The sequence below is a fragment of the Alligator sinensis genome, unplaced genomic scaffold (assembly GCF_000455745.1).
Source record: "Alligator sinensis unplaced genomic scaffold, ASM45574v1 scaffold1195_1, whole genome shotgun sequence".
Lineage (NCBI taxonomy): Eukaryota > Metazoa > Chordata > Crocodylia > Alligatoridae > Alligator > Alligator sinensis.
In genome coordinates this window covers 537,721-558,654 of record NW_005842322.1, presented here as the reverse complement: position 1 = coordinate 558,654, position 20,934 = coordinate 537,721, and the positions used below count along the sequence as shown (strand labels likewise).

Sequence of the window (20,934 nt, the reverse complement as noted above, 5' to 3'; positions counted from 1 at the left end):
TGCAGCTCTGACTGAAACAACAACTTGACTATTTATGTTGACTAAGATCAGTTCAGCCCTTATACCTATATAAGGGTGTTTCAGGAAGTAACAGTAATTTCAAAATAAAACCATCCTGTGCGTGGTGATCATTTCTTGGACCACACTGGTTTTCTACATAATTGTAAATGATGGGTGCATTGGACAATGCCACCATCAGTGCTCCCTCCTACTATGTAGCTTCCTACTTATTGCAGATAAAATGGTTTTATTTTGAAATTGCTGTTACTTTCTGAAACACCCTTGTGTATACATACAACAGATAGCATAGCATCTGCAAAGACAGTAATAAACAGCGATAAAAACCTGGAACATAGATTATGTAATGTGATAAAAGGTGCGTATTAGATAGCTTCAAACTTACTGCTATGCCTTTCAAAAACTTTTGTCTTCTACTTCCAACATAGAAATTCATAGCTTGTGTACAATGTTTAATGGATACCATTAAAAACAATATCCGTGGCCACAGATATATCTTAACTGTAGTAATATCCCCAGGCAGCCATTGGAACAGGTGAATCTGGTATAGTGACACATGCAGAATCCCTTTTCTGACCAGCCAAACGCATCGTTTCATAATACACATTATAGAACATATTGTGTGCCCCCCACTCCCTCCAATTGATGGGAATCTAGCACAACTCCACTGAATGCTCATAGATTTACACTAGTTTAAAACAGAGCACAGTTTGGGCCCTTTGCTTGTAACCTGGCTGTCTGCATTGCCTTTATACTGTAGGCTCAACTGTCACTCAGGAATGATACAGCCACAAGTTGGGACTTGTTGAGATACAGGGAAGTGACCCTGATCAAAGACAAATCATCTGCATACTGTTAACCAAACATTTCCTTTCTTGAGAATCATTCCCTGGTTTTAAACCATGGAAAAAGATTACCCTTTTCATTCCACAGCCCTGATTTTTCTTTCATTTGAGGTGACAGTAGGTACTTGATTCTGAAAGGGAATAAGCTCCCTTTTTACACTAGCATGAACTCCAAGGTAGCACATTTTTTGCATCTTTGAGAAGGTGGCAGCAGCAAAGGTAACACAGCTTAATCTCCACCCATGGGATTTTCTTGCTTTATATATTGAGTCCTAAACCAGGGACTGTGTTAAGGAGACTTTGTACTCCATCTTAGCTAGCTATTGGGAAATGCTAGATAGGCTGAAGTTGCAAATGAAGACTGCCTACATCCTGAAGATCTTGCATGCTTCTTGGATAGGTTTTATCCCTTTCCTGCAGAACATCACCTTTCTTTATATCTCCTCATGCAATGTGTCCTACTTGTGGGGATGCGGGTATTGGGGATGCCTTTCCAGGCACTCTGTATCAAGACACTTATGGGTGAGTCTGGCTGGAGCACTGCATCACTCCCATGAAGCCCTCCATAAGATCCTATATGCTGCTGTACTCTTAATTAATTTTTTTAGGCCAGTCTCCTGTTTTAGTTTTCACTGCTTCATTTATATTGTGTTTCTGAAAACAATGGATATGTCTTTCTGGGACTTAATACAAATGCACAAATGATCTGCCTATCCACACCCAGCTTCACTGATGCACAGAGGGTCTTGACAAGAAGCAGCTTCTGCTGGGTTGTCCCTAACTCCATTCTGGACTTCCCTTTCTTTTCCCACAGTTCATCAGTGTCCCAAATTCCAATTTGCTTCATCCTTTTCTATTTTACTCCTGAGTTTGTCTCTACAACTCTATCAAATAACGTCAAGATTAACCTGCAAATAGCAAATACACTTAACATAGCACAAACTGCTCTTTAATTCGTTACTCAGCAATTGACAGGAACAAGATTTTGGATTGAAAAGCAATTAACATTTCAGTAGGTTGACTGCCAGATACAATAAGTGGGGGGAAACTGAACACTTAGGGGTGGCTGTTTGCCTTGTTTTCCCTCCAGGAGCATTGTTTGTAAGGAGAGTTGTGCTTATTCTTTCTTTATGGGGGATCCTCCCTGGATGGAAAGTGCTGATTCAGGGGAATAAAAATGCTGTGGGTATTTGTAGCCAGGCTCACTGCCTTAAGGTTCTCTAGTAATTGGTGAGTGCTTTGTCTTGGTTGGAGACCTGTGAACTGAAACCAGCCTGGTGTATGATACCTTATAAGCATTGGGAAACCCAGCTGAACCAGTTTGAAAGAAACTCTAATATCCAGTGGAATGATGTGAATGTTCTAAATTGAAGTGCTTACAGAATTCCAGCTTGATGCTGGTTTCACGCCATAGCTATTCACAATATCAATATGTCTCTTTCAGTGTGATACACTACAATGTTAGACCAACAATGGCAAGTTCTAGGGATGCAGGAAAGATGTGTAACCCTGCATCCACCTTTTGATAAAGTGCCCTCTGGGCCCCAAAAGAAAAATGCTTCTTGCAATGAGTGGGTAATGAAGTCCATTCTGTTTGGGCGAGAAAGGGATAGAACTGGGGAGTAGCAGTCCCTCCCTCATGGCTGATAAACAAGGGACTGTATCACACCAGGATGATTTTGTGGACTCTCCCAATCAGGCAGGCACTTCAATATAGTAAGGTCTGTCTTTAACTCTTGTACTTATCACCATCCCCAGGCAAAGGACCTGAAACTCTCTATGCTGGGCAAAAACTCAATGACAATGAGTGGCACACAGTCCGGGTGGTGCGACGAGGAAAAAGCCTCAAGTTGATGGTGGATGATGATGTTGCTGAGGGTAAGTCCAGTTTATTGGTAACTCAGGTCTCGTCTCCTTTTGCTTTCAGGCTCTTTTCAGCACAGGCACATCATCTTTTTGTCTCTTTTGTCCATTCTTCTGCCTCTCCTCTGTCCTTTCCTCTCAATTCAGTCTCTGTGCTCTGTGCAGTTCTTTGGGGCTCTTTTCTCCTCAACTAGTGGTGGCAATTTCCATGATAATTCCAGCAGCCTGGAACAGATTGTGGGGATGAAGTTGTTGGAGAGGGGTGTATGTGTGTGTCTCTGCTTTTAATTCCTCACAGCCACACAACCATGTTGTATGATGGTGTGCATGAAAAGAACAGTGTTGGCAACACTAACACTCAAAAGCATTTTTTAGTCTTAAAGTCATAAGATTTGGGGTTCTCTCAATAGCATCCCAGAAGCAGCTGTTTAAAAGTCAGCAACACTCAGCCTTTCATTCACCAAAATGGAGTTGCTCAGCCATGGCCTAGATTGATCTGTGCCAGTTCTGTGGTACCTCGGAGGAGCTTCTGAGAAGAGGCAGAGGGTCATTACGTGGTATTTTGGATCCTGGTTTTAGAACCGGAAGGATATGGGTTGGCTCTGTCTTCAACCAGGTCTTGTTCCAATGCCAGTCTGGCAGAAAAACGTTTGCATAAAGCCAAAAGACAGGTAATAGGATATGAAATGATCTCTAACAGGTGGGCTCAGTGGGTGGCTTCCAAACTATTTGATCATGTGTGCACTTACACTCTAAATCACTAAAGCTAAATATGCATCCTATGTTATGAGGAGAAACAGAGATGAAGATTTCTGGACACATGAGAGGAGGACCCATCTGCTCCTTACTAGAACTGGTGGAGGTTCAATCAGTCCTCCAATATACAAGAGCATTTTTGTACTTGAGAGAGAGCTTTCTGATTTCTAGCCTACAGATGAATTAATGATGCTAAACTGCACTGGCAAACACCACAAATCTTGTACTGAGGTTTTCAATAATGGCCACTAGGTGGAACTCTTAGCTTTACCAACAGGGGTGCACAAAGAAAACAGTATTGAAGCTGAGCTTATGTGTAACAAATGCAGACGCTGTCCATTACAATCAAGCGCGTGTACCTATGGATCCCTATAGTTTATCCCAAAATCTCTTAAAAATGCAGTGATTGTCAAATCAAGCACTCAAAAGTTATAAAAAACCCAGAATTTAAAATGATCTGTACAACCTAAATTTAGCCTTTTTCATATCCAGGAGTGTATCCAAAGGAGGTTCAGTGGTGTGGTTGCAGTTCTCTCCCCCCCCCACTTTTTTTTTGGACTTGACCACACTGCAGAAGCCTCTGGGGACTTTATGTCCCCAAAGCAGGTGAATCCCCCTCCCTCCACCTTTCCATTCATGCTCAATGGCATGTGCTCCCTCCTTTCCCCTTCCCTCTCTTCCAGCTGCCCCTGCTGCTTTCCCCACTGTCCCTGGGTGAGGGAAGCACCAGAGCTATTCCTGTTGGGAGAGATGGGTAGGGGGACCAGGCAAGGAGCGGGGTACTACTCTCTCACTATGCTGTTGTTGTTTTTGGCACAGCCTGTCTCAATCCAGAGCTTCCCAGCCCCCAGGGCAGCAAGGAAATCAGCAGTAGTAGGCAGGGGCTGGGTAAAGAGGAGGAGAAGGGACATGTCTTTGAGTATGAAGGGGAAGGAAGAAGGGATTTTCACCTGCTTTACTGACTTAAAAAAATCCCCTGAGGCATGGTTTGCCTGCACCACTGGGAGGGGGTGGAGGAGTCTGTGAGCTGGGGGTGCAGCCACCCCTGAAGTATAGGTTGCTGCTCCTGTAACCCCCTTTGGATCTGCCCCTGGATCTGCCCCTGCTCATATCCATCTTGATCCAGCTTTTAATTACTTGTTTGCAGACAGTATTTTGTCCACAGCATCTCTGCCTCCTTCAGTACACAAGATGGAGGGCAGTTACTGAAGTAGACATCTATTCAGTATCTGGAATCATCCCCCTCTCCCCATGTCTTATTCAATGAATACCATACAGCCTTGCTCTAAAAATGAAATTATTAATTTCCTTATGGGGCTTCTCTGTGCTACAGAATGGTTTATCCCCAGGCCATGGTACATCCTGTGCACTGAATGAGGGATGTTTTCTGTAAGAGAAAAAAAAGAAGGGTGTGTGATCCTGAAATTGGAAAGCATATCGTTCTGCAAAAACACAGTGGCTGGCTTATGATTGTAAAGGTATCGCTTCACTTTGGAGTGCTTGACTTGCAGCATTATCATCCTTTTAACATAATGTCTTAAGCTTCTTTGGCTCTTTATCCCATTCTCCTCAGCTCACCGAGACCCCACAATCAGTTTTGGTTATCCTGTTCCCCAGCTTTCTCCCAGTCTCCCCTCTTCACTACCTGGGTTTCTTGCCCAAAGCCTCCTTTGTCCATTGCCTCCCCAGATGTGTTTCCTGCCTTCTGCATTATAGTCATACAGGTTCCCCCCATTACTCTAGTCCAGCAGGGTGAACGTAGAGGGCACTGATATACATGCAGCTCCCTACTCTAACTCATGGCACTTCACAGAAAGTGCCATGAGTTAGAGTGGCCCCCCGGCCCCAACCCAACAGATGTTTTCTGTTGGGTGGGGGGGGCAGGAAATTGAGCTCTACTTCAGAGTCAATCCAAGGTAGGAGCCTGCCTGCATCCTCTAGCCCACCCCCCACAGCTCTGGTGCTGTCTACGGGAAGAGAGTAGGGAGAAGGGAGAGGGTGAGAGCTGTGGGCCAGGTCTTGCCCAGCCTAAACTGAATGGAGACAACACATGAGGTAGCGGGGGAGGGGGCTCCAATTCACCCGCCCCCTTTCCCCTCTTCAGCTTAGGCTAGAAAAACCCCAGCCCACAGCTGCCTCCCCCTCCCTTCTCCCCCCTCCCTTCCTGCAGACAGCATCAGGGGTGGAAGAGAGAGCTTTCATGCACAAGGATTGACAGAAGTTACCTAAGGCATTCCACTTTGGAACACCTTCATCTGAATCCTCATTAGATGAGGAATAATTTATCATGGAATTGGACACTTTTAAAGTGCTTTGCAGCCATACACATGTCACGGCACTGCTGTAGATCAGTTTCCAATCATGCAACAAATGTCACTTCTGTCAGATCCCAGAGAAAATAGGAAAGACTATCTCATTTCACTCAGTGCTTGACCTCTTTCGTTTATTTACCTGTAGTGTGAATTTAGTTAAAGTTTCAAAATGAGAATTCATAGCAAGCCCAAACTGGAACTTTTACTTTTGAAAATGTTTAAGTGGAATGTTTGGACAGTTCTGAAACTTTTTCAAATTTTCTTTTTAATGAAGATATTTGTCAATATTAACCCTTTCCCCCAAAAAACAGTTGCAGTTTCAATGGATCTACATTTTTCTAAAGGAGAAATGTTTCACTAGAAAACTCCCAGCTAGCTCTGATAACTATCCACCTACTAAATCTCCAACCCCTCCTCATTTTTGTGGTCTTACTTTAAATCTTCTCTTGACGTATGAACACAAGAACTGGTCAGACATGTACTAGAATATTGTCCCCAGTGTTGTGTTGAGAAGTGATATCACTTCCCTACTCCTACTTGATATTCTTCTTGTTTAAACATCCAAGACTCATATTAACCCTTTTTGCTACACCACTGCAATGAGAGTTCATATTGAGACAGTTATCCATACTGACACCAGAAACCTTTTCCATGTCATCACTTCCGTTTTCATTTCTCACTCCAAAATACCTTACATTTGACTATGCTAAAAGCACATCTTATTGGACTGTAGACCTTTTAAGGAAATAATTAAGATTATTCTCTACCAGGAACCTGTCTGTTATCTGCAAACCTGACTGACAAAGACTGTACATCATCTTTTATAATCATAAAATTAGTATTGGACCAGGATCAGATCATTAGGGAGCTCCACTAGAAATGGCTCCCACTCCTTATTAAGTACACCTGATATTGGTCAGTGAGCCAGTTAGTAATCCATCTAATACATTGGTCAGCAGGATTTTGCAGGTGGGCTGGAATAGCCTGGCTTGAGTCCAAGGCAGGCCAGTGTCTTCTATCTCGGCTGCTGCTGTCACAACTTCTTCCTGTTGCTTAGCTTCATGGATGAAGCTTGTATCACCCCTGCCATTACCACCCAGGGTGGGGAGGGGGATGAGGCACGCAAAGCCTCCCAGTAAGGTAGACCAGTTCATCTCAGCCTGTAGCCCTGATCCAATGGCTCCTCAGGCCCAGATCCATCTCAAGGGCCATATGTTGCTGACCCTTGATCTATGATGCCTTTTGTTAGCTCTGTAAATGGAAGCTTTCTAATCTAAATGTCATATGGTGCTAAGTCACATACCTTAGAGAAATCCAAATGTATTATCAATACAGTTGCCTTTATATCTGTAATCCTGTCAAAAACAGGAACCCTATCCAAAAAGCCCTCACAGGTTTGTTTGACAAGACCTACCTTCCTTGAACCCATGCTGACTAGAATTCATTATTTTATATCCAAATTCTTTGTTGATAGAGTCCTAGGTTAACCTTCCAGTTTCCTGGAATTAGTCTTAAGATAACAGGTCTGCACTTCCCTGTGTCATTTCTTTTACCCTTTTTAAAAATTAAAGCCAAAGTTGCAGTTCTTTAACCCTTTTGGGATTTTTTCCAGTTTTCTAAGAAACAACATTAGCAGTTCAGAGAGCCTTCTTACCTAGCAACCTTAATCCAAGATTCTGAGGTGCATTATATCTGGGCTTGTTGATTTGAACATTATATCTATCCTGAGTGGGCTCATGCCTCTCGTAGCCCCTAGTGCCAATTAGACTGTTCATAAGCACCATCTTCTCAGAACTACTGCACATAACAGTACTGGGAATGCACCATCTCAGTAGAGCTATTGAGCATGCTTTTGCTTAGAGTTATGGCACAAAACTGAACTTAATGGTTACTCCTGTTTGTACCAGGCCAATGTGAGACTGGATGCTGGAACTGAGACCAGGGTGCCTTTCTCTCCTGCAATCATATGACCTCTAGGTAGCAGCTAAACAGAAATCTGCCTGTTTCTCATAAAAAGGGGATAAAAGCCATGGTTGTAGGTAAAGAAACAGGCTAGGACAAGGGGATTGAGACATAATGGGCAAGGGGACTGAAAGCCACTGGAGACATTTAGTGAGCAAGGAGACTATGGTTTGGAGAGAGGAGCATATCTCAGATCTGACAATGAATTGAGGAATGAGGAAGAATGGAGACATGTTATATGAAGAACCTGGGTAAAGCACCCAAGAAGGGACTAGGAGGCAAGGACGTGAGACTGAGATTGAATGAGGGATGAAGAGAGCAAGCTTGGGTGGGACTTAGAGTCCACGGGGTTGCCTGAGACAGATTGGATGAGGAACTAGGATTGTGGAATTGGGACAAGGACCTGGGGAGAAATTAGAACTGGATGAGCAAGGAGATTGGGACTGGAAGACGAGAGATTGGGAACTGGGGTATTTGAGACTTTGACAGTGACTCAGGAGATGACTAGGGATACCTGCGCAAGGAAAATGAAACTGAATGAGAAGCCTAAGCAGCTGTAGACTGAGGCTGGGAAGGGCAGTAGATAGGGAGAATGTATTTGGGACAAACAGTTATAGGATGAGGAAGAGAGAGTTTTGAGGGAGCTAAAATTGTGGAAAATCAAGAGAAGAGTTCACCTCCTAGTACTCTCCCTTTCAAAACCTGGAATGGAAACCAAGATTACCAAGTTTCACATTCTTTCCTGTCTGAAAATGTTATGAACCCCACTGGCAAAGTGTCTCATTCCCGTTGAGTACTCAGTTTTTTTGATTAGTTCACTTGACACAGGTCTGTACAGTGGGTCTAGGATTCCCATGCTGTTAGTGACCTATGGGGGTGTCATTATGTTATTCCATTCTCCAATTCCAATCTCATAAAAGTTCTGTAACAGTTGACATCGCAAAGACTACGCTAGTCTATCCTTTTGTATAAGTACTGGTTTCATGACATTGGAATGGATTCAAAACAGAGAAACAATCTCTGTTTCTTCAGTTTGATTTTTTTGAAAAGCACTAGGAAGTTAAAACATGATAATGATGTTAATTACATTAAAAATTATTTTAGGATTATGGAGTGAAACACAGAGAAGTGCTTGCCAGAGCTAGAAAGAAGAAATGCCAGAACTAAGGTTGCCTTTTTTGCATATCTGATGCAGTTTTAATTATGTGCTCAGTACTGTTTCCTCCCCAAGACCCATGTCTTATTCAGTGTACAAGATAAATCTACTCTCAGGATGAATCAGAGCTAATTCAAATATTTGAATTATATTTGAACAAGCATTCAAATATCCCCGCCAGTGGCTCTGCAATGACGTCGGCCAGTGCCTTCAGCACCCTCAGATGGAGCTCATCCGGGCCTGCCGACTTAAAGGCATCCAGTTCTTCCAAGTGACTCTGCACCGTCTCAGGGTCTATGCATGGTAGTCTGGCGCCTTGCTGCTGCCTCTCTACAACCCCAGTGAGAGACTTGTCGTGCCCCTCGCTTAGGAACACTGAGGCAAAGAACTCGTTGAGGAGTTCAGCCTTGTCCCCCCAGTCCGTCACTAATTGCTTCTGTTCATTTAGTAGGGGTCCTATTCCACCCTGGGCCTTCCTTTTACTCCCTATATATCTAAAAAACAATTTTTTGTTATCCTTAATTTGAGATGCCATCCTCAGCTCCATGGTAGCTTTGGCTACCAAGGCGCCCCCGGGGGTTACAAGAAATAATGGCCACAAGCTAGCAGAGAGCAGATTTAGATTGGACATTAGGAAGAACTTCACAGTTAGAGTGACCAAGGTCTGGAACGGGCTCCCAAGGGAGGTGGTGCTCTCCCCTACCCTGGGGGTCTTCAAGAGGAGGTTAGATAAGCATGTAGCTGGGGTCATCTAGACCCAGCGCTCTTTCCTGCCTATGCAGGGGGTCGGACTCGATGATCTATTGAGGTCCCTTCCGACCCTAAAACATCTATGAATCTATGAATCTAAATAGCAAAACAGTTCGTTGGCCCTAGGACCTGTGCTTCACTTACTGAAGAAGTTGAGAGGTCTATAGTGAATGAGATAAGACATTGCAGAAGGAGAAAGAAAGATCTTGTGGTACAGACATTTGATGTTGCCCTAGAAATTGGAGTCCATCCCTACTTCTTGCAGACTCCTACGTGATGCTGGGCAAGTTCCTCGAAACAGGTGACCACTACCTGCATCTTCCACGTTTTCTGAGGGCCCCACTTGAGGCCCTGGTTGCCACTGAAAGAAATGATGAGCATTCCTAGATGTCCAGTGGGAACTGTTCTTTGAATGTATGTAGCTGTGTGCAGTGTAGAGCACTTCCACTGTCCAATCACCATTGTCTCAAATGTGGCACCCAAGCTTAAAATGCAAAAAAGTATCCTTTTATGACCCTAACTCCTCAACTCCCCCTCTATAAGTGGGGATAATCCCCCTGCCCTTCACAAGGGGTTTGGAAAGATAAACTAAATTCATATAGCGATGAGCACTACAGAAATGGCTGCAAGGAAATTAATAATTCTGTCTTTTAGAGCAGTTGTATGATTAATATGCAGTAAATTAGGCTTTGGGGCCCCACAGTGAACAATGAGGATAAAACAAAATATTGAATAGCTGCTCATTAATTGAGCACTGTTCATCCTGTGCACTGAATGAGGCAGAAGCCCTGGAGAAAAAAAATAGTGTGTGGCCATGTAATTAAAGACTGTATCACAATCCATATGCCCAAGGGATTGAATAAAGGCTGTCCATATGGTCACCTTATTTCTGATGCTTCTAACTTTGGCTTCACAACTTTAATAATGTTCTCTAAGTACAATGTTCTCTTAGTACATAAATATGGGCTCAATACTATAGTAATTACTAAGGGTAATTATTAAAATAACTAAATGCACTATAAATGTAATATAATTAGCTATTTTTCTGTACTTCATAATTAAAAATTATCACAGAGATGTGCAGTCCAAACCATGTGGTAATTTGGTGTTTGAAGTTAATGGAGGTTTTTCATCTGTTGCCTGCTCGTGTGTTACCCCCTGCTATGCTGCTGAGCAGAACCAACTGACAACAAAATATCAAACTTTGAGAGAGACCATTTTCCTTGTGTGGAGTGGTAGAAAGAATGTTAATGCATTTTTATGACTGCATCCTCATTTCTCATTCTTTTCTTTTCTTTTCTTTTTTTTTAACACAGTTTCACTGAGAAACTCAGCACATTTATTTCAAAGAGTGTCTGAATTGTTTGTCTGCCCCAGGCTTGATCAGGTTAGGTCCTAATTGCCTTTATTTCTCATTGGTTTAAATGGCAGCTGTGGGCACTTCACACGAAGCAGGAGGTACTCAGCATAAAGATGGATGATTAGACTGCAAATCCCAGGGGAAGGGATCTAGTCTCCTTGACAAACTCTACAGTACTGACCCTATTTTGGGAGCTCAAAAATCAAAGGGATGTGCCTAAAAGCTAAATGAAAACCTCACTCCTGCTCCCATCTTAATTAACAACCTTCTTCTACCTTTCCTCCTTTTCATCCTCTCCTTAAATCAGTTCCACATGTATGTGCTAGTTCCCATCTCTCTTGTTAGGGAAATGGTAGATCCTCTGCCTGTGGTAGCTAAGTATGTCTATCTCCTACAAGCACATCTTTCCTGCATTTGTTGCATGGGGTCCCTGTGCCTGTGGGGGGAGATAAGGGGCAAATGAGGTTCTCGGATACGTTACAGGAGGGTCGGTTGCATAAAGTGTTAACAACCCTGAGCAATAGGACCCATCCCAATGAAGGAACAGAGATTTCACTTTCCACTCACTCCTCTGCCTCACTCTTCTGATTGCCTAAAAGAGTGTTGGTGGATTCGTCATTTCAAAACTTATCTGTTAGGAACTGAATTGAACTCCCACTTCTCCCAGCAACTCATTTTATACATGGGCTGTCATACAGTAAGCAGATACTATATCATTACTTTATATCATTGCTGATTTGGAAACGTTAAGTGTCAGGGTCTCTGCAGCTAATTTCTGATGCCCTCAGACACTAGGTGTTCTACATCTTCTTGTTTCTGCCATCCAGGTACAATGGTGGGAGATCACACCCGCTTAGAGTTCCACAACATTGAGACAGGAATCATGACAGAGAAGCGGTACATCTCAGTCATCCCCTCCAGCTTCATCGGCCACCTCCAGAGCCTTATGTTTAACGGGATGCTCTACATTGATCTGTGCAAGAATGGTGACATTGACTACTGTGAGCTAAAAGCACGTTTTGGCCTCCGTAACATCATTGCTGATCCAGTCACCTTCAAGACCAAAAGCAGCTACTTGAGCCTAGTCACCTTGCAGGCCTACACTTCCATGCACCTCTTCTTTCAGTTCAAGACCACGTCGGCTGATGGTTTCATCCTCTTCAATAGTGGTGATGGCAATGACTTCATTGCAGTTGAACTGGTCAAGGGGTGAGTGAGTTCTGTGCCACCTTCCAGGAGGGGACTAGTATGGAGATATTGTTTGAGAATCTAGACTTGAAATGATAGCATTTATCACTAACCTAAGGAAAGGAAGAAATTTGAGCAATAGTATGATGATTGACTTCATAAAAATAGACTTCATAAAAACAGACTTCAGCAAACTCAGGGAACTGCCAGACAGGGTCATTTGGGAAGATTATATAAGAGGTAAATGTGTGTGAAAGCGCTGACAGTTCCTTTCCTGATGGAAGGGAAAGGGATAAGGAACATAGAATGTATCATGAGCCATTCAATGATGTGAAAGTCAAACAGGAATTTTACAAAAATTGAAACAAGGGCACATGTTTAATGATAATCATGAGGGGGTGGTACAAAAGCTGAGGTGCAAAAGGAGTTTCAACTGGCCAAATACATAAAAAAGTAATAAGAAAAGCTTATCTAATTATATTAGAAGTAAGATGTAACCAAAGGGATACTTAGGCCTATTGCTAAATGATGCTGGGAAAGCTCAAGTATTCAAGCCTGCATTTCCGTCAGCTTTCAAAAAAAAAAGTAACTTGTGATCATATATTCCACAAAATTAATTTTTAACAAAGGAGCTATGAGTGCAGGACAGAGTGTGAAAGAACAAGTTAAGAATATTAAGACAGATGAGTTTAGGTGCAAGGTCCTGATGAAATTCACCCCAGAGTGTTTAAAGAGCTAGTCAAAGTAATCTCCTTATCATTAGCACTCATGTTTGAGAGCACATGAAAGACAAGAGTGGTCTCACAGGTCTTGAGAAAGGTAAACATGGTAACTTATCTTTAAGCAAGGAAAACAAGGGAGACCAGTAATTATAGACTAATCAATCTAACTTTGAAAGATTTGGGAATAAATTGTTAAACAATCAAGTAATGAAGTGAGAAAGAGCCAACACAGGTTTTGTCAAGAACTGAACATGTCAAGACAATCTAATTTTCTTTTTGACAGGATAATGGCCTAGTGGATAAAGGGGAAGCAGTAGTTTGATAGATCTTGAATTTCTTAATGCTGAAGCAACTGACCTCATAAGCAGGCTAAGGATGTATGGTCTAGGTGTAATGACCAACAGATGAGGTGTTACAGAACTGATCTGAAAAATCTCTCTCAGAGAATTCTCAGAGATCTGTAGAAGGGTACTTCATACCTGAAGGCTTGTATCCTTCCCAACTGTACAGCTGGTCTAATAAAAGGTATTACCCACAAAAAGCTTTGCCTCCCACAGGGCATGTCTTCATGTGCACCCGACTGCGCAGTTGTTACTGTGCAGTCCCGGCAGCACGTAGGTAATTTCTGACCCTATTGTGCAGTAGCAATCAGTTACCCCACAGTAGCATCAGTGTCAGGGTTTGTGCCTGCTGAGGCTACATCACTGTACTGACAAGCTATGTCACCGTAGCTCATAACTACAGCAGTGTAGCATCTTGTGTAGACGTGCCCACAGAGTAGCAATCAGATTTCCAGTGCCAAATTTGGAGGGCATCTTAAATGGGATGCTAGAGGGATTGGTCCCAGACCCCATTCCATTTAATATTTTCATTAACAACCTGGGTGAGGAAGAGAGTAGAGTATCAGATTTGCAAACAGGACAGTATCAGTTCAAATTGGTTTGACAAATTAGAGAGATGATCTGAAATCCTACATGAGTGCAGAGGCTCTCCGATGTGCAGAAATTCTGGTGCTTTGGGGCAGGCTCAATTTAATCGAGTCTGCTGGAGCATGGCAATTGCTGCACCCCAGCAGCCTCCTTCATGTCATGTATCAGCGTCTTCATGCTTAAAAATGGTGGTGGGGGCACTTGAACTAAAGCTTGTTGAATGGACGAGCTCCACTTAAAGGTTTCAGATGTGCTCTAATTAAAGCACTGTAAAAGTGCTCAAAAAGATTACATTCAATAAAGAAAAGTACCATTTCACAAAATGAACTAAAATGTATAAGTGCACATGGAGAATTTCTGGCAAGGCAACAGTACAGCAGGAAAGAATATGAGGCATATGCTGGATTGCAAACTAAAAAGGAAATAACAAAGTGACACTTGCGAGAAAAAGACTGGATGTCATTGAGTTACGTTAACAGGAGTGTCATATGTAAAACATGAGATGATTGTTCTTCTCTACATAGGTGACAGTGATGAGGCCTCAGTTTAGACACTATGTCCAAGTTTTTGGTTACTACTTTTTAAGAAAGATATATAGGCAAATTCAGAGAGTCCAGAAGTGAGCAGCAACAATTATGAGAAGCTTAGAAAACAACCTGTGTGGAGAGATGGAAAGAATTGAGCTTTAGTCTACTGAAGACTCACGGGTGAAAAGATTGTTATAAGGGGACAGTGATAATTCTTGCCCATTGAGAGAAGAAGAATTTGTATTCAATTACAATGTGGGTGACTTAAATTGTATATTAGAGAGAGAACTTCTAATTTTACATGGCTCAAACCATAACTAGAGGAGGTTACATAGAGAGGTTGTCAAACCTCTTTCTTGGGACGTTTCTAATAAAAAATTAAACAAAGATCTGTTGGGGATCATTTAGTTGTACTTGATCCTGCCTGAGTGTGAGATGTTGAATGAAAAGATCTCTGGAGGGCGTTTCTAGTCCTATATTTCTATGATTTTAAATCAATCATAGTGTGAAATAGTCATAACACAATGTTAAAACTTCCAGATCTGGAGTCTGTTCTTCCATGTGCATCAGCATCAGATTATTCTTTAAATTCTAATAAATTATGCCTGTGCACATCCATTGAAGACAATGGAGTTGAGCAGGTGCCAACGAGTTATAATGTGACTGGCCAAATTTGTGGCCCCTGAGAAAGTGTTACAATTATGGCACGATGAAGGTGTTCATTCTTTCATAAATTGTAATGTGTCATTTGTTAAACCAATTTATGGTGAAATAAAGTGGCAAACCAGCCAAAAAAAAAAAAAAGGTTCCACATTGTGTGGAACATCTTTGTCATTGGTTTGTATGGTACCTTAAATTGAGCATGTGGCTTGTGTGCCAGACCTGGCCCAATGTAGAAATTCATCTGAATGTCAGCACTGGGACTAGGACATCCCTGGGTCTTGAACTGGGCCTGGGAAATGCTGATGATCAGCTGAATGTTGGCATGTTGGACAGCCCCAGGGTCTGGTAAACAACCACTCCCGGCCTGGTTCTTGGGATTGGGCTGGGGCAGCCTGGTTTAGCTCTGGTAGTTGCACAATTTGTGATGTGGGGAATTTTAGACACCGTTACAGAAATCACACATCCCACCATGCGAGTCTGGCGTGGCAGGATACACAATTTTTGGGTTGGGGCATAAAATTCTTCAGATCTAATCATCTCATTATATTAACATGGCCTGTATTTCTGGTGCTTATGCATTGGAAGGAAGGATCCAGTTTGTCTCCCAGCTTCCAGGGAATGTGTTAAGGCTGTCAAGGTAGAAGAAAGAAATCTTGTAAAATGAACAGATTTGATCTGGAGTCATCTAGAAACGATACATGCATTGAGTTCATCAAATGCATTTTAATAGTTATATTTCTCTGTAGAACTGCACTTTAATCTGTTTCATTTTAAACTCCATGTGTGTCTGTGTAATCGGAATATTCTGAATGAATGAAGAGACAGCCACGAGCCCCTGCTGTTCTGGTAGGGACTCAAAGTGTTTACCACTTCCCTTTAAAAAAAAAAATCATTTTCAGACTAAGCTCATATTAATCTTGTCTGAATGTTTCTTGGTGACAATCAGATCCATACATGGTTTGCTTTGTTTGGGCCTTTATTACATAGAAATGTAGTATTTAATCCAACTTTGCCAAAAGGCTTATTATAATTTCAAGCTCTTTTTGTGACCATGAGCAGGCTTGACTGGGAATCACAGATATGTTAAGGAGGAAATATCCATCAAGCTATTTTGGAGGATTCTTTGGAATACAGATTTGGAATGTGTGTACCCAAATGCATATATTTAGCCCCCTGCTCTAGTTGTGTTCATCCCATGGAATCAGTTATTTTTATCTTTACAAAAATAGTATTAGAAAAATAGTATTTTGTAGATCTGCCTGAATTTCTTAACTGCAAGCTGGAACCCTTCAGAGCTAGACGGCTGAACTAAGAGTGAGGTGATGCACAGAAGTCAGCAGCTATTAGTGCAAACTCAGTGCTGCACAGAGGTTGCTACCTTACTCACGCAGGAGTGAGCGGGCATTGAACATGCTTTCAAAACAGAATCAGTAAAGCAGCACATGCACCAATAATAGCATTGTACCAATGTGGCATTTTCCAGTTGGAGTTGTCATAATTTCAGTACCTTAGAGAGAGCCATAAAATATAAAATTTATCCTGAGGGTCAGATATTCCTCAGCCTCATTGGAAACAGACTCGGTTAAGAGAATCAATTGGAATTTAATTACTTTAAATATATTTGCTCCTTAGAAAATGGTTTCTTGGCTTTGTCCGCAAACAAGTGGGGAATGAGCTATGTGTTCAAAGCAGGGGAATGGAATCTTTGCCATCTCCCTCATCAGATCCCAGCAGCATGTCTACCTTATCTCATAATGCTTGGATGGAATTTTATTTTGCCATGAGTCCCTCAGCTATGTCTGAAATAAGACCTACAACAGCTCTCGAGTCCATTCTGAAATGAAACTTGTGTTGTTTTCAGGTATATACATTATGTTTTTGACCTTGGCAATGGCCCTAATGTCATCAAAGGCAACAGTGATCGTCCCCTGAATGACAACCAGTGGCACAATGTCGTCATCACCCGAGACAACAGTAATACCCACAGCCTAAAGGTGGACACCAAGATGGTCACTCAGGTTATCAATGGTGCCAAAAATCTTGATCTTAAAGGTAAGTGCCACCAAGATGCCAGTATGTATTTAGTCCTGTAGGTTAGGAGAGCAATAATCATGAAGAATGTCCACGCACCGCACAAAGAAAAGTAGAAAGCTGAGGATAATGACTTTTTTTTTTGCTTTGAATTTAATTTTCCGCTTTTTCTGTTGGGCAAGTTTCCAAAGCAATATCATTAGTCTGTATTGCTTTTCAGATATATTTATCAGAACTATTCATACCATACAGTCAATCTCCAGTTTACCATCTTTTTGTTAAGAAAGAATACGAAGTATCTGACCATCAGGAAGAGTCAGGCATAACATTGGCAGAGCTACTGGTATGCATTGTGGAGTGAAAGAAGATGAAATAAAGCAGGACAGTGATTAAAGAGTTGGTTCATAAAGCCCTGTCATTTAGAGTATAGGGGAGCTCATGGGGTAATGCATGCCACTGTGGATGCACAATAATGAAACAAAGTGGGGAGTACATTTCTGAGAAGATGAGTGATAGTGTGGGATCAAGGAGCCTGATCAGGATCCAGGAAAATTGGCATAATTGAGTAAGAGGAACAAGTCTTTCATAAATGGTTGAGGTTGAAATGCATTTACAGAGGTAGGTGGGTGCCCAAGTCAGGAATAGTCAAAAGTGCTGTGGCTCAGGGCTCAGGTGTTGGGTTCAGTGGCAAAATTGGGTGAGAGCTTGGGAAAAGTAGAGAGCATACTTAATGAGATTAGTTGACAGAAGCAGCCTCTGGGCTTGTATTATGTCACTCTTGGCTTACTCTTTCTTCAGAAGCAGTGCAGTTCATCAGATGTGTTAGAAGTGCAACTCTGAAAGGCATTTGAGTGACTTTCTTTTCTTTGCATATTATTTCCAGGTGATCTCTACATTGCAGGCCTGGCTCAAGGCATGTACAGCAACCTCCCGAAGCTAGTGGCCTCACGTGATGGGTTTCAGGGCTGCCTAGCGTCAGTGGACTTGAATGGGCGTTTGCCAGATCTGATCAATGATGCCCTCCATCGCAGTGGGCAAATAGAGCGTGGATGTGAAGGTACAACCTACTTTAGAGGCATTTCCCACTCAGGAAGCACCCCCTATATCCTCGCTGCCTCCTGCACCACTGCTCATCTGCCTGACAGACCATCATCTTGGTTTGCTTTCATTGTGACGTCCTTCATTGCCAACATCTTGTCACTCCTGGTTGGGGGTAACTTGCTCTTGTAAATGGCTCTTTAGCTATCCCCCCAGTGATACTGCATCTCCATCAGTGTAAAAGTTGTTGAGTTTGGTTTGTATTGGGTTTCTCTTTACTTGTGGGTTTTTTTTCCTGAAGAGCAACTTATTGATAATAAGAATATTGTATTTTAAATACCTTAAAGTGTTTAGCTTTAGTTTGGTCCAGAGTCAGAGATCCTCAACTGTTGTCTTCAGACCACTAATGGTCCATATAGCTCCTTTTGGAAGCCCATGAAATGAAACTTTGTGAAGATCAAGTATGACCTGGCATGGGAGTCAAGGGAAGGAGGTGAGGACAGGGTACTGGTAGGGATTCTTCTGTTATAAACTGATCTCTCAGTGAATTACTTGGAGAACAGAAACACATTGTTTTGGTCCAGAAACAAATTGTTGAAGGTATTTTTGGGGTACAGGGAACCTGGATAAATTGTTGGTTTCTGACAGTTTAAAAGAAGAGTTTATTCTCCAGGGCAGATTTCCAGCAGTTGAGAGAGCTGGTTTAATGACCACCTTGTGGCATAGCCCTAGAACTAAAGATCTTCCATGCCCATAACATAGGCTTCTGCCACTTGAGCTAAATTGTTGTTTTCATTAACTTGCCACTTGTGCTAGGGAATATTCCTCCATTGCAGGTCATCAATCACTAGCCAGGAAACTTAACAACATGCTCTTTACAGAAATTACATACAGCCTTATTGGGGACTGTGATCCATGTGTGATATGTTGGCTGAGTGCATTTTTGTCATCCACTAGCTGATCCGCATTGATAGGATCTTATTATGTGAACACCAGCTGGTACATATCATATCCCCCACCACGCAGCCACTAATACTTGAATGTTTGGGCCTTTCTTCTTGTTAGGCTCATCTCTTGGCTGTTTTAAAACTCCCAGGTGAGTGCCATCTTCAAATCCCTGAGCATCTGTGAAACCCCAAAGCAGCAGCTCCATTTAAAACCAATCCTTTCCTCATAGCACATTGACTAGGCATTGTGTTTTTAGGGTGTGTGTGTTCCTTTGACCCAGCCCTCAAGTTGCAGAGTAAAAGTCATTGCCTCAGTGGTTAGCAGGAGTTGTGTCCTCTTATTGAAGAAGAAGGTGCCTTGATACAAACCTTATGCTCATAGTTTTGGTCTTGTTGCATAGCAGCAGCAGACTTTTCTTCCATCTGCTGTCCTTTGTCCATCTTGCCCTTTACATGCTTCCTCCAACCTGGTGATTCTGTTTGGAAGTGGCCTCGTAGAGCTTCAAGTTTTTCCTGCTTGGCCTGGCCAGCAATATGGGATAGGCCAGGGTGTCCAAAACAGGCGTGCTGCCTCTCCGATGCAGAGTGTTTTTTCACAGGGCTTTTTCATGTGGTCTTTTGCCATTCTAGAAATGTTCTTTGTGATAATTTCCAGGCATTTTTCCCATGGCACCAAAAACATTTCTCCAAGGTTGATGGTTTTTGTTAATTCTGTTTAAAAATATATTAGTTTGCAACTGTCTATCTGTGATATTGTAGCTTTCCTTCTTCCTTTGTCCCCTCCTCTTTTGGAGACGTATCCATTAGTATGACCTCTTAGCCTGTCTGAGGAAGGCTGACTAGGGCTCAGCAGACAGAAGTCACTTAAGTGACATAAATAGTTTCCCCTCCCTCAGGACCTGAGTCACTATTCTGGCAGAGCTGGGACCCATGTTAGAGTTATCATCTTCCTGCTCCTGTCACTGCTCCGTTACCCAGATTGCACAGAAACAATGGCTGCTTTAGATGTAGCTATACCTCCTCCTTCCTCCTTTTGTGCTAGAACATTTCACCTCTAGTTCCCACAATGTGAATCTTGGCTTTTGTTGTGCTGTTGTGCCATCCTAGTTCAGCATTGCTGCTACCTGAACTCAGAGACTGGTTCACCCTCAGGGACACTAGCAGCAGGAGTCCCCTCTACATGAAGAGAAACTCAAAAAGATGGGAACTAGAAACTGTGAAGAAGTTTGTGCCTTCTGATGCTTTGCAGGGCCTTGGTCTTGTGAGGTAATACTTACCACATCCAGATGCATGAACGCTGCTCAGGGACTCAGGGAAAGGTGCTGAAGATTCAACAGAAACAATTAGGGACCGACTCAACACAGGGCTGCTTCTCTTTCCTTTGGACTGAGTTCCAGCAACCCCTGTGGCAGGAATACGCAGCAGCCAAGATTTAAGACTGCATGCTGCCTACTCGTGGGGTCTTCCTTGTGTAGTGGTTGAACCCCACCTGCTATTCTTGTGGGTGCCAAAGCTTTCGCAATGCGCGTTTGATGCTTATTTAACTGTCTGTTTATATAGTGGCTGGAGGTGTACTTTCAGCCCCATCCCAAGAAGCTGAAGTCCCCAAAAATGGCCAGTCTCTATGCCATGCTATCTGGGCATATATATATACATATATTTGGAATAAACAACCTGGTTTTGAGAGAATCTCATTTTGTGCTGTGTTTTGATTTTTGGGGAGCATGGGAAGGAGGGTCTGAATGATACAGCCATAAAGAACAATTCCACTGCAGAAGGAACTGTTCAGACACAGGAAATGGCCTTAGCAAAGAGTCACGTTGACCCTCTGTGTGGGATTCTCTACAGTAGTTGGCACTGGCCTAGC

At 42.6% G+C, this 20,934-nt stretch overlaps 1 protein-coding gene across 1 annotated transcript in view; it reads left to right on the top strand.

Moving 5' to 3' along the window:
- The window catches only part of LOC102388118 (neurexin-3), a 337,244-nt gene that overhangs the window by 284,748 nt on the left and 31,562 nt on the right, over positions 1-20,934 (top strand). The window contains exons 7-10 of the mRNA XM_025209977.1: positions 2,622-2,741; positions 11,850-12,231; positions 16,913-17,103; positions 17,966-18,139. Of these exons, the coding sequence (XP_025065762.1) occupies positions 2,622-2,741; positions 11,850-12,231; positions 16,913-17,103; positions 17,966-18,139 (867 nt within the window). The remainder of the gene's footprint in view (positions 1-2,621; positions 2,742-11,849; positions 12,232-16,912; positions 17,104-17,965; positions 18,140-20,934) is intronic.